Below are 20,914 nucleotides of genomic sequence, written 5' to 3' on the forward strand. Positions count from 1 at the left end.
CTTCTAAAACTCTTCAATTTTCTCAAAAGCCGACAGTGCGTGGTTCTTGGATGTAGCATTTTAAAATGTTCTGTGAAGCACTTTGTTACAACTGTAGCAGTTGTGAAAGCTCTGTTTAAATAAAGCTGTATTTTATTGTATTCTCTTTAGCGCAGCTCCATCTAGTGGATTCATAACGCAACTACAGCCACTATTGTCGCTCCTCCTCTATGCGCCTGAGAATGCGGTGCACCCTTTATCTGAAAACAGTTTAAAATAGGCCATTCATTGAAGGTGCGCCTTACACTTGCATTTATAATGCGGAAAGAACGATACTTAAGAGCCCTTTAAACACTTCAAATCTATCAGTATCAAAAACAGTTGTTACCGATAAACTGGCAGAATGTCAATACAGTGCTGTTTAATTTACTCCCACACTGTCCATAATGTCCTTATACCTCGCTGGCAAAAATTTGTTTAGGTTCCTTATCTCATGTTTGACACAGCAAGATGCCACCAACAATCAACTACGATAAATGTACTGGATACTTACACCGGAACGGCTTTCATAAGTTGGACCAGAAGTTCATTGGCTTCGCTGCAATGTTAACATTTTTTTAAAAAGATGCATAGTTCATCAGACTGCATTATGTATTTTACCAAGCAAACATTGACCCCTTGTTGGTGTCTATCGTACTTCTAACGTAACGCTATGCAAATGATGGCCATTGTTCACCATTCAGAGTTAATTTTCTGTGTAGAAAATGGGCCTTCCGATTATCTGGCAGTCAGACCAGGTGAAACAACACATCTCTCACAAAGTCTGATGGAAGAGGCTCTAGCTGCCCCACAATCCTAATGTGGATAAGAACGATCCAAAATTGATTTTATGGCTATTTGTAAAATAAACCGAAACAGTGTCAGCCTAATAATAATTTGTAGAGCAACTCAACACAAAACGTGTCCCCAGCAGTTTCAGCAGATTTCCAATTAATCTGAAAGAGCTTGTTTTTAACTGAAACTAGGGCACACAGTGAATATTGTAGTATGCCTTTCTTGCAAGTCTAAAATAGTGGTTTCCTACCATTGAAAATGTTTTGTTTGCATCCCAATTTATGTTCTTGAATCTTCAACAGCGCCGTAGCTCATTGCACTGCATCCTGGTGAATCTTTGACTGACCACAGTTATCTTCCTCTTGGACACAACCTCCGGCCCTCAGGGGCCTGCACATTTTCCATTTCTGCTGCATGGAACACACCTGACTCAAATGATTAGCTTTGTTATCAGGCTCCCGCAGAGCTTGCATATGAGCTGATCATTTGAATCAAGTGTGTTGCACCAGGAAGCAATGGGGAAAACATACAGGAAAGCCCAGAGGTCGACACCTCTGCTCTCAGGATTCCCAAAGGAAAATGGCAGCAGTGTTGCAATCTATTAGCATGTTTTGAATAGGCAACTATATTTGCAATATTGTGAAATAGATGCAAATCAAAATCAGACTTGATTAATTCACCCAAAAAGGGGAATTGTTCATTGGACAGCAACAATTACAGGAATGATTTCACTCTCCTCTCCTTGCTTCAAGGGCAATGGTTGGGGTAATGTCGAGGACATCATGTTCATCTTGGATCAACAAACCCAAGAGAGCAGGCTCAGCTGAGGATTTCTGAGTATACACAATAATCCAATTGTTGTGGTTTGATATGATTGTTTTCCTCTCCTGGTCAGATGCTTGCTTTGAGGGATTTTATGGAGAGATGCTAGATGAAGTTCATATGTGGTTGGATCCATTTTCTATTACTTGGTAGTTAATGTGCGTGACAAAGGCTAGACATGAAATGTGTCTGTTTATCAAACCTCAGCAAATCTCATGCTACTGAATGTCTGTACATCCTTGGTTCTGTTGTTTTGACTGGTGCCCCTCTTCCTGGACACTCGCATAAAGGAAGGACGGGTGGTCTTCGACGAGTACTCAACTTGGTACTTCCTGACTCTTGCACTGCTGAATAATGACTTTTGGATTGTTTTTTTTCTTTCTTTTTTTAAGGCTGTGTGTAATTTGGGATTCATGCTGAATTTGTATGTGTGCTTTTACAGCCTGTATGCTCAATTCAATTCATTTCATTTCATCAGCCCTACGACCCCAGATAAGGCATTGTTCACAGGTCTCCCTGGTCATTTTCTCTGCTCATTTTATATTCTCACCCAAAGCAGCACAATGGCACGCGATCTGTCCTTGGTTCTCTGTCTTTGCTTATGTGATTAAGTCACACATTTATGGTCATTTGAAAAAGGGAACAGTCCTTGTTGCCATGCTGTTCTCGTTTTTTTATTGATATTTTATTTATCCTCTAATTTATATTCCTATGACTTTTTCCAGATGTATGGGCGCTACACCCAGGAGCTGGGGGTGTACGCCAAGGAAGAGGCAGCTCGACTGAGGGAGAGTGGGCAGAGGCGATCGGTCAGTGAGCGAAGCCGAGCCTTCGACCTACTGGAATATGACAAAGGACGCTGCGCCAAGTGCCGCAGTAAGTGTTCGGACTCATGATGATAGGACATGCTACTTGTCAGAGTTGGGTTGAGTTGGTTTACAAAATAGACGTGCGGCGCATTGTATATACCGTGCCAAATAACTGACCCATGGAGGGAGGATCCGAACAAAATCCACATTCATTAAAAACGAGATTCATTGTGAGGAAAAACATGTTGATGATGTCAACGTGGTGACTGCAGTGGGCATGTGGTAAATGTTTTTGGGAGATTAATAACAAAGTGAATGACCCCAAGCTTACTGGTTCTCATTAAGAAATATGAGCACATGTCAACATGAATGCCGTTTAGGGACATTCAGTCCCACCAAACAAACACAATTGCGCTAATGCAAATATACCGATGTACGAACACAGCTAGCCTGCGGGCTAATTTAGCAATCGTGCGTGCCTATTTACCAGCTTGAGAAAACTCACTTCTTTCTGTTCATGTGAAGTGTTATAAATAATTTGTTGGTGTTCATGTTATTATTATTATTATATTTTTTATATTATCTGCACCATTTTGTGTGTGTGTATATATATATATACACACACACACAGTATATATTTAAATAAAAGACGGGCAATAGATAACCTCACAGAACACAACAATGCAAAAAGAGAGACAATATTTGTAACCTGTGGGTCCACGTGAGTCACGTGATGTGACTAATTCTGTGACTGCTTTTTCTTTCCTGGTCCCATAAACCGCAGACATATTCATCCAAAAACCTGCCACAGCCACCTCTTCTCTGGCCATATAGCACCACCCACTGTTTAAAGACATTCAATGCAATTGGCGTCACTTTTGACACAATTATGTATGCCTTGGTGTGCAAATAGCTCATGCAGAACTTTGATTGTTTCATGCTAGTAGGTGAGTCAGCTTCCAGTGATCCCATGTCTGTGGAGCTGCACATGAAAACCTCAACAGTCAATTAATTGTATTGATTTCCCCCAAGCCGCTCGTCTCATTTAACACTGATTCAACAGCGGGGGTGGGGTGAGTTTCTGCATAACATTTCAGCCTCCTTGGAAAGTGGGAAACGGGGATTATTCTTCTTAATTCTTATTCTACTCATGCAATATTACTCAGAATACCATGTTTTAATGAGTGGGGAGTTGGGGGCATAAAAAATATTTTTGCAAATCACATTTTTGACTTGGCGTTAAGGCTTGTCCCTCTCGCTAAATTCCACATCTAGATCTAAGATCTTTGAGATAGAACTTTTTTTTTTTTTTGGCTCATCTTCCAAGGGGGTTTTCTGACTCTCTGTTGTTTGAAAGCATTGGCAAAGTTGGTTTGGCTTCTTGACTACTAAATAAGTATTTATTGAGGGATATTTATGAATGTTTTTTCCCTGCAGTTGGCAAACTGAACCAACAGATGTTATCCTGAAAAATTATTCAGCATCTTTCGATCTCAAAGGTTTGGAGTTAAAACGGGAAGTTAAGTGATTTGGATTAACAATGCATTTACATTCTTTATATGCCTTACTTTCACACATTTTTGTAGGCATGTGGCCATTATTATTATTATTTTTTCTTTTGCCTACCCCCCGTTAAATTACACAGCTCTGCACTATTGCGACATTGAGACCAATCCCAAATTTTGCTGTAGATTGGAAAAAGTTACCAAAAAAAAAGACGAGATGACATCAAACAGCCGAGCTTTTATGTCAATATTTACATCTGCATCTGATGCAATACAAAACATAAAAATAGAATCAATTCTAGAAATCACTTAAATTCTATGTTAGCTTTTGATCAGTTTTAAAATAGAATTTGTTTCGGACTTAAAATAGACTGAAGTGAATAATGTTTGGTTACAAATCATTTGTTTGCAAAAAACCGTCACTGTGACTCCAACATCAAACTTTAGCATTCTTTTGTGATACATTTTCCAGGCTTTCCCCTAACTGCAGCCTCTTTCATTTGTTTGTTATTCTTTGGATGGATGGGGGATTCATACTGTAATAGGTAAAATGTATGCTTCAGGTGATAAGGTTTTAAATTTAGAAGAGTCTCACACCCTAAAGAGTTCTTTTGTGTTTAAATGTAGTCGTCCCAAATAAAACCAACATCTTGACATGTGTAGACACACTAGACATGCTAGTGCTATTTATTGTTCACATAACAGTGGGTAATTTACATACTTTGGCAACACAATTTACATTTGCTATTATTAGTTAACGAATTTTGCTCACGTGAAAATGGGCAAATGCAAACAAAAGTACCATTTAAGTTGTGTATCTGTTTCGGCTGGAAACCTCTCATGCTAAAGGTTCGAATGGTGAATGTTGTCTTGTCTCAGAATATCAAAACCAAATGTTTTCAGTCGACAAACAAAACTCAAACAAAATTGCCTCACTCTTTCAAAGCATTTTTGTAACTGTTATTTTCTTAATGTCCCCCTTCAATTAATCCACGGTCCTGAATATTCCATTACACTGTTTGATCTGAGACCATTAAATATGCTAATTTGGTCTAAAAGAGCGAGGGATTACTTTTTCATTCAGCGCCAGATATGTTTGTATTAAATAATAGATCAATTGTCGTAATGATAGGAAATATTTAAGTGTGATAGATAAGCAAAACATCAGAAATCCAGAGTATTTATAAAATACAAGTATTTTATTTGATTTTTTTCATAACTGCGCTGGATATGATGCACATAATTGCGATATAATATTATCTAGATATTCAATGTAATGTGTAGAGTTGATTTGACGACCGTAGAAAAAAATCCCCCATGCCATTTATTATACATATTATCCAGCAGGGGGCAGCATTACGCTACGGTGCCTCATTCCTATATATGGAAGTTTGTCTTAACATACCGTGTCGTACAATTAAATACTTCCCATTAAGAACATTTTAGTTTCCCCATGATTTCATGGGATGGAAGACAACGATTGAGAGACATTTCTTGATTTGGAGAAGTTTTTAAAGAACTTAGTTGTACCATGTATTAGCCAAGTAAAACATCATTGTGTGACACAAGACATTTTCTGTTTGGTGTGGAAAAAAACTTCATAGTTCATAGCCAATGCCCTGCATAGAGCTGTGATTCTTCAAATCCAATCTTGGATGAACTGCAACTAATATTTGGAGTCAGGTATTCTCTTAGGTTGAACATAACTGATCTCTGACTTTGCAAAAGCCCTAGTGTAAAAGAAAATATCCCACAGAAAGAGAATTGCAAAATGACAGCTTGATATAGTTTTCAGTATTTCACTTTCTGCCTGTACCTGCTATCACCCCCCCGCCCCCATCCCCCCGTACAGTCTTTTATGATTTTTCTAGTTCTTCATTGTTACTGAGGTAATTGCATTCAATGGATGCTTGAAATCTAGAAAATGATTTAGCTGTCATTGTTTTGAACTGATAAAGTGCAAGATATCTGACATGAAGCATAAGGAAGGTTACGTCTGCAAACCTGAACTGAAAAAAGTTTTTGTGGAATTTACATGGATGTATCGTCCACTAATTGTCTATTAGTGTTATTGTGGGTGAAGTGGTGTTGCCTCTGAATTATTATTATTTTGGGATGCGCAAGGGAGTGCATGTGGGAACTTATGATACCTGCAGACACAAGCGTATGCACACACTAACATACGGCCCAAGGTGATAAAGTTTTGATGCTTGTTTTTCTCTCCTCATCGAGACAGGTCTCCTTTTCTCTCCCCCTTTGCCTCCGCGGTGTCATTTAATTGGTTCTCAGGACACATGCATTTATCCACAAGCAGCGTTTCACATCAGGTTTGATGTCATCCGGATCTCAGACCAGCGCCTGATGTTGCTATGGAGACATGCAGGCGCCTAGCGACCAACAGTTGCTCCTTCTTTTCTTCTTAAATCGTCATTTCCTGTTTTTCCATTTTCACCTCATTTCCAAAAGCCACCTCGCTGCTCCTACCCTCTCAACCTTGTTAATCCCCCTCTCCCACTCATCTACTTTATGTAATATAAATCTACACAATCATTAGAACATGAAAATATCAATTGAAATTGCAGAGCGAAAGATAGGTTGAGTGTTTGGTTCAAGGGAGAGAACCCGCACACACAAGCATGCACACCTACTACATTGTCTTAGTGGGATTTTACTATGCATTATTGTGCTGCGGATGCTGCCGCAGAGACGACCACGACCGGGGTAGGTCGAGCTGGACTCTCCACAGCCTGCAGAACCCCCAGTCCCTCGGATGTGAGGAATCTGCACAATGACATCCCAACAGGCACACTAAACACAACTCCCAGGGTGCAGGCTCTTTTGAGGAGACACTGGAGTTAAACTCAAACAGACTAAAAGACCAATATAAGACAGGCAACACACACACACACACACGCACACACACACACACACACACACAGACACACACACACACACCTACACCTACCTACCTATCTATCTATCCATCTATCTATTTTGTTGTTTTGACTTCAAAATGGTGCCGCGAAAGTGGCTGCCTGTCCAGCAGTTCCTATATTTTGTTGTTCTACTTCTTCCTTTCATAACTTTGCTGCTGTGAATTGGGAATTTCTCCATTGCGAGACTAATAAAGGTTTTCTTATTCTATCTATCTCTCTATCTCTCTATCTCTCTATCTCTCTATCTCTCTATCTCTCTATCTATCTATCTATCTATCTATCTATCTATCTATCTATCTATCTATCTATCTATCTATCTCTATCTATCTATCTATCTATCTATCTATCTATCTATCTCTCTAATGGTAGGCATTGGCTGTGTGAAAACACAGTACAATAAAATAGGATAGAATTAAATAGATGAATAAATAAGAGAATTGATAAATGAGGAAAAAGTTTGGGGACCACTGCGATAGCGGTTCTGGTGCTTTTCTAAATTCGCTGTGTGTGTCGGCATCGAGAGAGTCCTTGATCCACATTGTTGTCTTGCATTGATTTTTGTAATCCAAAGCTGTCAGGTTGAGCCGAAATGCACCCAGAACAATTCTTGTTGTGAAGATTTATATGATGTTGCTGTCATTTACTCTTGTCCAAAGTTGCCAACTGAGCCCGAAGTGTCATTCTGTTTGACAGCTTCTAGTGCACAGTGTGGTTCAGTTGTTGGACAAATCAGATGACTTTTTTTGAGGGGAAGGGTGGGGTTTATTTTTGAACCCTTTCAGGGACAGCGGTCACTACAGTGGACCTATTGTCATGCTGTTACAGGGTGCATGAAAAGGGGTATTACTTTTAGAATAAAATTCACAACTAAAATCTATTACGATCCTACGATTAAATGTGGTTTCTAAGGAAAGTTGGAACAGTGACGCCAAATCATTCATTTTTGCTAGGGTTGGGTATGACTACGTAGGTAGTTACATCTAGATCGTACCTTATAAACAACTTAGAAGCAGGGTTATATGTTTTGGAATTTTCATCAGTTGGCTTTTAATTTGCTTTGAGTTAGTTTGTTTTGAAAATAAAGTTCATTTTAATTGATTTTCAGATTGGGTTTGTTTGTTTGTTTTAGTTCAATTTATGCTAAGTTATAACTATCCATGCATCCATTTTTGGATTCGCTTCATCCTCACAAGGGTTATTGGTGTGCTGGAGCCTATCCCAGCTGTCTTCGGGCAGGAGGCGCAATACACCCTGAACCAGTTGCCTGCCAATTACAAGGCACAAACAGACAAACATTTGCCCCCACAATCACACCTCGAAATAATTTAAGATAAGATAAGATAAGATATCTTTTATTCGTCCCACACTGGGGAAATTTACAGCCTCCTCCAGCAGCAAGAATGTATGTAGAAAGAAGAAAGGAGAAAGAGAAAAAAAAAAACATCTTTCAATTAAATACAATATGAACACAATGGATAAATCGCAGTACTATTTACAATTTTACTTCACCTAATTTAATTATTATTATTATTATGATTGTTATTTTTTATTCATCAGCCTGACAGCAGTCGGTAGGAACGAGCGTCGGTATCTCTCCTTCTTGCAGCGCGGGTGTAACAGTCTCTGGCTGAAGGAGCTACCAAGTGCTGTCAGGGCGGGCTGGAGGGGGTGGGAGGGACTGGCCATCATAGCTTTTAGCTATCATAGCATTTAGAGTGTTCCATTAACCTGCCACGCATGCTTTGGGAATGTGGGAGGAAACCAGAGTACCTGCAGAAAACCTACGCAGGCACTGTGAGGCCGGCGTGCCAACGAGCCAGCCACCGGGCCCCCGACTATTGACATTTTGTGAGAATATTTTAACATACAGTATTGTAAAACTATTTCCGAACAACATGTACCAATTAGGTCGTCCAGTGGTTAGCGCATCGACCTCACAGTGCAGAGATTGTGGGTTCGATCCCGGCTCTGGCCTCCCTGTGTGGAGTTTGGACGTTCTTGCCGGGCCTGCGTTGGTTTTCTGTGGATACTCTGGTTTCCTCCCACATTCCAAAAACACGCATGGCAGGTTAATGGAACACACTAAATTGTCTCCAGGTGTGAGTGTGAGTGGGAATGTTTTTTCGTGTGTGTGATTGGCTGGCAACTGGTTCAGGGTGTCACCTGCCTACGGCCCGAAGACAACTGGGATAGGCTCCAGCATGCCTCGCAAACCTCGTGAGGATGAAGTGACTCAGATAATGGATGGATACATGTACCAATTGGACGCTGAAACATCATGTTCCCACTTAGAATACTTAGAATGTCCCTGTTGTAGGTTAATAAACCATTCTGTTATACCCTGTCTATTGCATATTTTGTCATTATTTGACATGATTTGTAATACACCTGTAGAGTTAGGTCACTTTCCCAAGAGCGTACTCATGTTGTCCCTCTGTTACAAAATTGAAAAACAACTGTTTTAATAAGTTTTTGATGCTTCATCTACGAGGTTGCTTCATTCCACCCTAGACAGAGGTAATAAAATATATGGAGCCCATTTTTTCGCACTAGAATTAAAAAGCGGTGACCATGCTGAGATCATAATGATGACACACCCAAGCCTCTCATGAATTACCGGGTCGTTGTCTACAGCAATATTGGTTTATGTGATGAGTCGGCAGTTATTAAGGAAAATCTGCCGATGAAAACACTGTAATTGCAGATACAGTAAGTTTTTAATCTTTATTGTAACTCTAGCCATACATTAGTTTGACAAAGGCAACATTTTTATGAATGGTATCTATTTTGTTTTTGGTGTTCTTCAGTTATTTCGATACAATATTTTATAGATGTCTTCAATCAAAAATCAATAGTTGGAAACGGTGTAAAGCCTTTCAAGTCTGCATTCAAATTGTTCTTATTTACAAACGTACATTGTTTTATTCTCTCTTCACATACTGATGTGCACAAAAAAAAGGAAATCACAACTTATCCTAAGTGGCAGACCTGACACAGGGAGGCAGGGAAGCATTTTTGTAACGCGTAAAGTGCAGTCACATCACTATTTTAGGTCAGCTACTATTTTTTAAAATACTTTTTTGTGGACATTTGACTCATGGGATGGATAGTGCTGTAGTGCAGTGGTTCTTAACCTTTTTAGAAGTACCGACCGCCACCAGTTAATATGCACATTCACCGAACCCTTCATGAATGAAAAATAAATCTATATAATTCAAGATATTTAAAAAAAACCCACATTGATTAAAACCAGAAAAAAGTAAATACAATTTCAGGATTTAAGTATTCTTTTTTTTAATTTAATAACGTAATATCACAACAGTTACATGTTGACTACAAAGCGAACTAAATCTCCCACCACGCTGATTGGACAAGCAATTTCATGTGATCATCTGCAGCCAGTGATGGCCAAGCAGGCGTGTCATAACTAATTAACATGTTGAGTCGCGTGTGTTTTACTCTCCATGGGAGAGGCTCCGTCGAACCCCTGAGACCGATTCACCGAACCCCTGGGGTTCGATCGAACCCACGTTAAGAAACACTGCTGTAGTGTAACACTATGGTGGATTTCTAGTGCAGACCTATAAAATAAGTGCCTATGTTCTGCCAATTACAAAGGACCTTTAATTCTCAGCGACATTTTCCCATGAAGGCTAAAACCATCTTCCTCATGATGTCCCAGTCATATATTGTTTGCAATCACAAACTAATCGTTGAATTTATTTTTTTGTCTTTTTTTTCTTCAAACATGCATTGGATGAACAAGTATCTTCCATCAAGTTTTTTTTGTAATGGCTTGCAATCTGTTACGTTTGCAACTACACATACTGTGCCTGCTTGTGATAACTATGATCTTTGGTTTGTCTGTCCTTCAGGGTCAGGGTATCCATATGTTCTAGAAGCGCCAGCCCAGGACTTTATCTCTGGTAAACAAAGAATTGCCCCTTTAATTTCCAACTCCTCATTAAACCTGCCTTGCTGCTCCCTCATTATTAATCTTTCATTTTTTTGCATAAGAAATGTTGCATTCCCACTTGCTTTGGGACATAATAATGACAGCCACACTCCACAAAAAGACAATTTGTGTAAAATGTAAACAAAAACAAAATATTATGATGGGCAAATTATTTTCAACTACTCCAAATACAAAATAGTGAATGTTCAACTGGTGAGGGTGAACGTCATGATTAAGTATAAACGAGCATCTCCGAAAGGCTGAGTTGTTAGCAACTAAAGATGGGGGTGAGATTAACCATCTAAGCGGCATACCTGAAAACCAAAGCTGATGCGTGACATCATAAATCCTTCATGTGGCACTGCATTGAGAACCAGCATCCTTGAGTAAACTTGGCCAGGGTTTACTTCCTGGACGTGGATTTGACACCGCTGTCCGATAGGATTTGCATTCTGGCCATCAATATGCTGTCGTCCAAGTAACGGTTCAGTGACAGGCTTGCTTATTTAAACAAGACGATACCAAGCCACATTCTGCATGTCTCACAGCCAGTATTGGGGGTAACATTTTAATGCCTTATGCTAATATATTACATTTCAGCAGGAACAAAGGAATATAACACGTTGCTTTTGTAATATTATTCTGGTTACTTAGTCCCGTAATGTGTCACAATTTTGAGAATACGAGACAAAATTAATCACCAAAGGTATGGATAGAGCTCCGGTTTCCTCCCACATTCCAAAAACATGCATGGCAGGTTAACGGAACACTCTAAATTGTCTCGAGGTGAGAGTGTGAGCGCGGATGGTTGTTCGTTTATGTGCGTTATGCGATTGGCTGGCAATCCATCCATTAGAAAATGGATGGATGGATGGTACAGGTGGAGTTGACAAAACAAGTTGTAAACTGAAACAATAACCTTTTCTTTTTTTTAACTTGCCGATAGAAGTCTTACATCAAAGAGCATGAAATTTATCTTGGAAATGTGTCGGCCCATCAAAAATTAGTAGTATAAATATTACTACAATAATAATAATAATAATAATAATAATACAAATTGAATTCCATACATTTGTTCACCTCATGGCCTCTAACAATTTTGCAGTCAGCATATTTTTTTTTTAATGCACATTCTCCATAGTCTTTCTTCTGTGTGTTGACTAACTTTCTCATCCCGGCCTTTTTACAGCTTGCCCCAAGTTCTAATGGAAAGTAAAAGAGAGTGCTCTTTATGTGCATGTGTGCGTTTGAGAGCAAAGAGAATGAGGGATAGGAGAGATGAATACGCCTGATTCGGCATAAATTGCAGACAATCATGATTAACCATACATTGCTCATGACCGCAGAATAAGAACAGACAATCGTACCACCGTGTGTGTGCATCACACACCCGCACACACGCACACACACACACACACACACACACATATATATATACCTGCATATCAATATCAGCACCTTTTGCGCATGGACAATACAGCATACGGTCTTTACTTTAAATTGATTAGGAATAATAAGCACATTCAAGTGTATTTCAACAAAGGTCTGCAGAGGACTACAGTGGGGAAACGCTGACACTGCAACAGTAGAGATGAGAAGTTAGCGTTTGTTGTGTGGGAAGGCTACAAAGAGTGTGAGTAAAAGAGAGAGGGAGCGAAAAATGGCTGGATGAATTGAAGGATAGGGAGGGGGAAAGAGAGAGAGTGAGATTTTTTGGTCCACGTGTTGTGCGTCTATACTGTACTCTCGTAGACATCAATTGGAAGACTCCTGTGACTTTAATCGGAGTCGGATGTCTAACGATGAACAACATTTCTTACTGCCAAATGGTTAACCTGTGAATCAATGACACTCGGGTCAAACTGTGACTATAGCAAGACTATTCAAACACTCTTTAGGCTTAACAATCCTTATACAGTTAGTGATACATTAACCCTTAATAGTTGAACACTGGAAATGTTGAAGCGGTGAGTTTAATGAGAAGGGCGTAATGCAAAGATTGTTGTGATCTACAAAACAGGCTAATCTCTTCAAATTGGTCTCTCATTATAATCATGTGTACATGTCCATTGCACTTCATCTAGCAAACCTTTTACTACTGCAATCATGAGACCGGGGCCATAACTGCTTTAAATTGACAAGTAAACAGATTTGATTGAATGTCAAAAGAGGCATTTTGCTTGCTCATCTGAGACCAACAGCTATGCCATTACACAACATTTGCATAAACATCACCGCCTTTTAGATCTCATTAGCATGGAAAATACATCAAGCGAAAGGAGGTGTAGGGATTGACATGACCGGGAGGAAATGGCTCTGTTGTTGTGTGAAGCGTACCAAAGGCAGCACTTAAAGAGAGGCGTTTGACTGAGGACTACTACAACTGTTATTTGTTTTCATTTATTACCACACTGACTTGTCTTGTGCTTACTGGACAGCATAGAATATAGTTCTTGTCAGAGACCCGCCAATTGTAAACTATTCTCTTCAGCCTTTATGAGGTTATTCTCAGTTTAATGAAGAACCACACTGATTGAATATCTAAGATGCCAAAGGTAGCAGAGATCAATTTCTTTTTTTGGGGGCGGGGGGTAGATTCTATTGGGGGCAGGTGATGTTTATTGGTCCCCAATTTAAAGGTTTCAAATGACCATCCAGTTAGTTCCAATTGGTCTTCTAAAACAACCACGGACACACTTGCTCAGCATTTTTACCACAAAAACTCAATAATGCGCACAGCAGGGATGGCTTTCGAGTTAATGTACTCGATGTGCGTGTTATTTTACACATCGCATAAATATTGTTCCTTTGTAAAACCACTTATTTTGCATACAGGTATATCAACATCACGATTCTCAGCGCATATGTGGGCAGTACAAGTCTCTGTGGAGAGAGATGACATAATAAATTAAGTAGGGCTGCAGCTTTCAAATATTTTGGTACTTGAATATCCTACTGAAAAGTCTATTGTGTATTCAATGTAAATATTTTTTTTGCTTTTTGTTTGGTAAAGAGACAGAAGCCCCCCTCTCCCCAAATACTTTCACTTAATTAAATTTTAATGAGCAGCCAACTTATTTTCATTTTTAGATAATCACCATTTAATATTTAAATTTAAACTATGCACCATAGCATGCTATTTTCATTTCTAAAAATTATTTGTGAGAATTTTGTTAAATCTCTCCCCTTAGATTTTGGTCTATGAGATGAAGTGATATCAGAACCATGATTTTGCCAGCTAAAACAACATACTTGCGTAAATCTGGTTTCTTAAAAAATGTCAATGTCAACCATGTCAGCCTGTCAACATCAAAGTGCGCAGAGTTATTTAATGTAGGTCTATGAACGTCAGTGCAGCCAGCCACTAGCACTGCAAGCCCCTCGCGCTACACACTGGCAGCAGGCACCGTACAATACAATATTAGCATAATTAAGTGTTCTTTTTTTAATGAAGCACCCTTAATTAGTAATCTCACACTTTTGCAGGGGAATTTTGTATTGTTGTTCTCTGTCGCAACAGTTTGTGATGTCAATAAACACAGTGCAGAAAACAAGTCAAGTCAGCCGTTACATCGTGACGCGTTGCAATGGAACAAAATAAAATCGTACCAAGGCACCGATGTCCATGTATTATTTGATAAGGTAAGGTTTATTTTGATGTTGGACTTTTTACTGTGTTGACAGCGTGTTACTATTATGTTTAGCATGACAGTGTACATGTAAATAAGCAGAAAAGATGCCTTGAGTTTTTTAAACTGGAGTATTGTAATTACAATTTACGCCCTAAATTGAACGTATGAAGCAAGTAAGAAAGGTGCAAAGAACAAGATTGTCGAGCGGTTTCCTGTGGGTAAAAAAGACATGAGAAAGGCAGAACAGTTTTTGGAGTGATCACACGGAGAAGGGCAAAGGGAGATCAGCAGGTAATGAGAGATTGGGAAGGACCATGATTCTTATTGCATGCCTCCAAGAATAAAAAGGGCAATTCATCTGCAGGTTAGTGTGTGATTTTGTCTGTGAGTGTGCACATGTGCAGCAATATCTTTGAGATATTGCCTGCATGAAGACATGTAACTCAAATGCATGTTCAAAAAATCATTCATCTTACATTTTAATGTCGAAAGAAAGACGTCCTGCCTGCACATGCTAAACATTTCGTAGAAACAAGGCAGATGCAAATTTGGACTTTGCTTTGGCACCACACAAACCAGTGACGGGTCAAAGAATTGCTCCGATGGAATAAGCAGAAACCTCACAATGGAGCAGATTTGGAAATGCTGACTGGAAAGATATTGATTTGCTTCTTAAGCCCTTTCAAGGTATATACTTTATCACTGCATACACGGTGCATTACTGTCTGACATTTCTCCCTCTGCACTCCACCTGAAAATCTTCTGCTACTATAATGCAGAGTGAAAGGAGGGCAAGATAGTTTCAAAACTTCAGTGTCGCGCTACCTGTGAAATGAGAACTTATTTCGACTCTCTCCATTGATTAGCCGTAAAACCTGCAGATGTGTCAAATATCAACAAAACGATTCAAACACACCATTCAGAAGAAGTGGACACCGATTTTGGTATGCTCAGACAAACATTAAATCTATTGTTTTCATTTTCAAGACCGACGACTTTGCATTTAATTGGCAAAATACCACTTGATCTTCACTTGTGCTCACAAAAGCACATCGGTTGAAATAGGGAAGGGGGAGGCGTAACTCAAGCAATTGTTTCTGACAAAGGCGGCAGTCACACTGTGCCAGACGGCAGCTGCTTCTCCCACTACGATTCTGAGCCGGTCGCTATTAGCCTGCGCGTGACGTGCAGTCACCCAGGCACAACTTGTTCTGTGCGTCAGCTTGTTGAGCAAGCAGACAAACCAGGGAAAAGCCCAACCACTGACCTTGGCTTGCAATGACAGATGTCAAATCAGCTATTCCGTTTCGAAACACACCTATCACTTGGTAGATGCAAATGTGTTAAGTTTTAACTTCTTTGCATACACACACCTCTCTTAAGCCACTGGAACAAGTGAGGTCAGTTTCTGTATTATGCTGCAAACTGAAAGCATTCAAGTTTCAAAAGCTCTATATGAGGCAAGAAATCAAGTTTATTTTTGATTACCGTATTTTCCAGACTATAAGTCACATTTTTTTTTCATAGTTTGGCCAGTGGTGCGACTTGTACTCTGGAGTGACATTTATGTGAAATTATTGATACATTATTATATCATTTCACATGTATTTTCACATTGAACATCAACAGGGCGCACTCGGCCTGTATTGATAAATGATTCAGACAATGAGTCTGACGTAAGCGATGTAGAAAAGGAATCACCACATCTTCTACCTTCGGAGTTGTTTAAAAGTGACACAGAGGATGAAGATTTCATTGGATTTAGTGATTTGCAATGGCACTGTTAGCTAGCTAGTAAACATGTTAGCATGTTCTTCATGCTATAGTTATCTGAATAACTCTTAATGTTACGTGAACATACCAGGCACGCCCTAAGTTCGTTGTTTATGCGTCATGTAATGTTACTGTATCGTACACTTATTCAGTGTGTTTCATTTTTATTTTAAATTTCCTTTGATGACATGTCTGTTTTTGATGTTGGATTTTATTAAATAAATTTCTCCAAAAATGTGACTTAGCAACACACACAACAAACTTAAAATAGACCAAATTAAATAATGCTAAAAATTATAATGATGAAAAAAAAGGACTGAATCACCAGACTTTTGTATTCTTATTTTGTGATGCATATCAGGTCTTTCAACGCAGCCTTTTTGAGTTGTTGTTTGTTTTGATAGGTTTCTCCTTTCAGTCTCCTCTTTGTAGGGGAAAATTGTCCGAGAATCCTGTTTTTTGCGCAGCTCATACATACGATCTCACATTGCAAACTGTATTTTTGCTCATCATTTGTGCATAGTGGCACTTGAAAACAAAGTTTGCATGGACTGACTTGTGATTGGAGGTTTCACACGTCTGATGTTGTTACTTCTGTCAACTGCCACATAATCAATAAACTGCAGTGAGCCAGTTGTAGCAGCCATTCTGTACATAGAAATCATTCTCTGTTCATACAATTTAGGGGTCTTGCTGCAATAATCAACTCAAGGCCTTTTGATGGCCAAATAAAATTAAATAATCAATGGCCAAGTGTCATGTCTCAGTCGAATAGAGCATTGAGTTCACAGTGAGGAAAAAGGTAACGCGCCCACGAAAAAGAAATAACTCAATACATCCATTCATCTATTTTCAAGTCAAGTCAAGTCAACAGTATTTATAGAGCACTTTCAAACAGCCATCGCTGCATACAAAGTGCTGTACATGGAGCCATTTAACATACGCAATAAACGGTAAGACGAATCGGTAATAAAGGCAGTAGAAAGCACCAAGCAGTAAAATCAAGAACAAATCTAAGTCATGCTGAGTCGAACGCCAAAGAATACAAGTGAGTTTTGAGGAGGGCTTTAAAGATGGGCAGCGAGGAGGCTTGCCGAATGTTGAGTGGGAGGTCATTCCAGAGAGAGGGACCAGCAACAGAAAAGGCTCGATCCCCTCTGAGCCTCAGGTTAGTTCTTGGTACTTCTAACAAAGACTGGTCCACAGGCCTGAGGCGCCGGGCAGGTGTGTAGGGGCGAATGAGCTCAGAGAGGTAAGGTGGCGCGAGATTATTCAGAGATTTGAAAGCAAAGAGGAGGATCTTGAAAATAACTCTAAAATGAATGGGGAGCCAGTGAAGGGATGCCAGAGTAGGAGTTATATGCTCCCTCTTACGAGTACCAGTCAAGAGGCGAGCAGCGGCATTCTGGACCAGCTGAAGGCGCTTAATGGAGGACTGGCTGACTCCAAAGTAAAGGGCATTGCAGTAATCCAGCCGGGATGTGACAAAGGCATGAATTACTGTCTCAGTGTTCATGTGAGAGGAGAGGTTTTATTTTGGCCAACTGTCTAAGGTGAAAGAAGCTTGATTTAACAACGGCACCAATTTGCCAATCGAGTTTGAAATCACTGTCCAGTTTAAGGCCCAAGTTTGAGACCGTTGATTTCAGATAAGGAGACAGGGGGCCCAAGTCTACAGGATGGAATGTACAAGGGCCACTGGGACCAAACAATATCACCTCTGTCTTCTTTTCGTTGAATTTCAAGAAATTTTGTGCCATCCAGGTTTTGATTTCTTCCAGACAGGATAGGAGTGGCCTTAATGAGAAGGCGTCTTTCTTGCTCAGTGGGACATAGATCTGGCAGTCATCTGCATAGCAGTGGAACATTACATATGTTATTACATATTACATATTTTTTACACATCAGGCCTGCCTATGAGCTGGAGCCTTTCACAGCTGACTTTGAAATGCTTGACAGCCAAGCCTAGGCACATAACAATGACACCCATGGACAAATTAGAGTCTTGAATTAATATACAGCTATTTTTTTGTAATGGATGTAGAAATTAACATTGATTTGGTTAGCCATCAATTCATGTGAAAACAGGTGAACAATTTCTGATCAGTGTCAAGAGAGCTTACGCATTTGTTATCCGTGCTACAGAAGAGCAGGTCTGGGAAAGAACAAATAAAAAAGGTGGTGCTTGTCATTCGTTCATGGAGCCACCTGCTGTTCCCAAGACTGATTTCCCTGTAGAAAAACAGAAATGAGGACAGACGTTGGTGATAGGGAAAGTAAAGCGACAATATTACGGTTTGTATTACTGTTGCTTTGAAATATCGCGTGTGCATGCACATCCGATGAGTCATCGTCAAACTGTTTTGCTGCAGCACTTAAACCTGATGACGAATCACTTGCGCATGTACCCTAGCTGTTATATGCACGACAATACTCGCTGTGACCGATTCCAACACGTGATTGCGATAGATCCCAATGGACTTCATTCACTAAGGGATTGGTATTTCAATAATTTTTCTTGATTGGTTGCAAGAAAAATGTCTTCTTAATTAATAGATTTTTTTCATGACTCTTGAAATGTTTCGTCAACAAGGGTACTGAGTAGAATGCATCCAAACAAATTCTTAAGCAGTGGTCTCCAACATGGTGGCCGCCGACCACATGAATAACTCGCAGGTCTCTTCTAAAAATAGCTCAACAGTGATTGGACATGTGATTTTCTTGGTATGTTGTCAAAATGGTCATTTGAAAATGTGAACACTGGCAGAGATTTATAGAAATAAAATGTTGCATATTGATATGTGTCTGTTCCCTAATAATTGTGAGAAATCATTAACATAATGAGCGTCCTCACAAATTAAATCATGAGTTGTGCTGGTCAACATGTTTTAATCAGATATGCATGCAAATTTTTGTTGATTTGTTTTTTGCGCAGATTCCAAATGAGCCCTTGTGTTTTCTCTCGCACATTAGGTTTTATCATAAGAATGCTATATTACATTCTGCTTAGTGATATTTATTTAATTGGATATTTAGTGATTGAAATATTTGCTCTTGACCAGAAATTATGAAGCCACCCGCGATCCGATGAAAAATTTACCATGACCACCAAGGTATGTTACAAAAACCCCAAAAGAGTTGGTGGATCTTGGTTCCTCAGTTGACATGAGGCGTCGACAACCACTCTTCAAATTGCCATGTTTGGTGAAATCTAAAATTGTCAAACATTGTGACCTATATATAGCTCAACTCAAATTTAAAGGAAATATTTAGAGAGGGGGGTAGCCCGTTGATCGACTGGTGAGCCCGGTTGTGAGTGTGAATGGTTCGTCTATGTGTGCCCTGCGAGTGGCTGGTAACCGGTTCAGGGTGTCCCCCGCCTACTGCCCGAAGACAGCTGGGATGGGCTTCAACACCCCAGCGGATCAATAAATGCAGGGATGGCTATTTAGAGAGGGAATGTGAAAGTACAAGTCAGATAACTTCTTGTTGACTTTGAAACTTAGCTTGTAGCCGACGTGTGCACATTTTGTCTCTCATCCACTGCTGAAAGGACACTTTGATGCTCTCCTCTTTCATCTCAAACTGCTCTAAACAATAAAGCACTTGAGGGAAAAGTGGTTTGGACTGCACGACTGTCCGTGTATTATGTTATGTCTTGTGTATATTATTTTACTTTATGTTAATTGTTTTGTTAAGTGCTTTGTTACAGCTCCCGCTGTTGTGAAAGCGCTATATAAATCAGCAAGTATTGTAGATAATAAGGAACCCAGGACATGGCTGTATTCCGAATGAACCAATTGCATTCCAACTCATCCCTCATGAAAATCAGCACATGCCTCGTACCAAGTGCTTTTCAGAAACTTGAATAAAGTTCAGATATTCTAGCAGGCTTTCCTCAACATTTTTGGGGTTACGTCTTACTGCAGAAGCCCTGGTCTGGAGTGTGGTTCCACAGAATCAGGGGAAACTCATTATTCAAAGGTATCTGTCCCAAAGAAAGAGGAAAAAAGTGCAAACAACTAACATACAGACCTTGATCTCGTTCATAATATTTCCCAAGTGTAGCTAAAAACACAATTCATAAATTGCCAGGTGGTTAAATGCACCTCCACATACAATCACTTAATACGAGACTTTTACATTTCTTGCAGAAAAAAAATGTACATAGATGTGATCATTAGCTGAACATTTATTGTGCTTTACACCAGGTAGCTTCTACCATCATCATCATCAGACAGAAAGAGCTGCTGATAAAATGAACTTTCAGTTATGTCTAAAATTGAGGTGGATTTTCCTGAATGTGGCAGAGTTTTTGTATTCTGTGTGCGCTTTGAGCCTGAGCATGCTGTCTTCTTGTCTTAACTTTAGTTTGCACTGTTCGCTGCCAGAAGTTTTTGATCTCGCGGGTCGGGGAGGACTGGATCTTTCTTATCCTGCTAGGACTCCTCATGGCGCTGGTCAGCTGGGTGGTGGACTTCTGCATTGCCATCTGCCTTCAGGGTGAGACATGTTGAACGGATTGACCTGCACAAAGCAACAAGAGTGAAATCATGTTTTCTGAACAGGTTTATACACAACCTTTAGAAATACCATCAATGCTCTTCCTTTTCCAATACTGATTCCTGTTTTTAGTTGTGGTGTTGGTTACATTTGTGGATGTGATTCC

The 20,914-nt window shown here is 39.7% G+C and overlaps 1 protein-coding gene across 5 annotated transcripts in view; it reads left to right on the forward strand.

Moving 5' to 3' along the window:
• The window catches only part of clcn2c (chloride channel 2c), a 106,031-nt gene that overhangs the window by 19,176 nt on the left and 65,941 nt on the right, over positions 1–20,914 (forward strand). For 3 of the 5 annotated variants that reach the window (XM_052078869.1, XM_052078870.1, XM_052078872.1), the window contains exons 2-4: positions 2,361–2,511; positions 10,761–10,811; positions 20,617–20,748. In XM_052078869.1, the coding sequence (XP_051934829.1) occupies positions 2,361–2,511; positions 10,761–10,811; positions 20,617–20,748 (334 nt within the window). The remainder of the gene's footprint in view (positions 1–2,360; positions 2,512–10,760; positions 10,812–20,616; positions 20,749–20,914) is intronic. The other 2 variants (XM_052078871.1, XM_052078873.1) reach the window with 1 other exon arrangement.

The sequence above is a fragment of the Hippocampus zosterae genome, chromosome 10 (assembly GCF_025434085.1).
Source record: "Hippocampus zosterae strain Florida chromosome 10, ASM2543408v3, whole genome shotgun sequence".
Classification (NCBI taxonomy): Eukaryota; Metazoa; Chordata; class Actinopteri; order Syngnathiformes; family Syngnathidae; genus Hippocampus; species Hippocampus zosterae.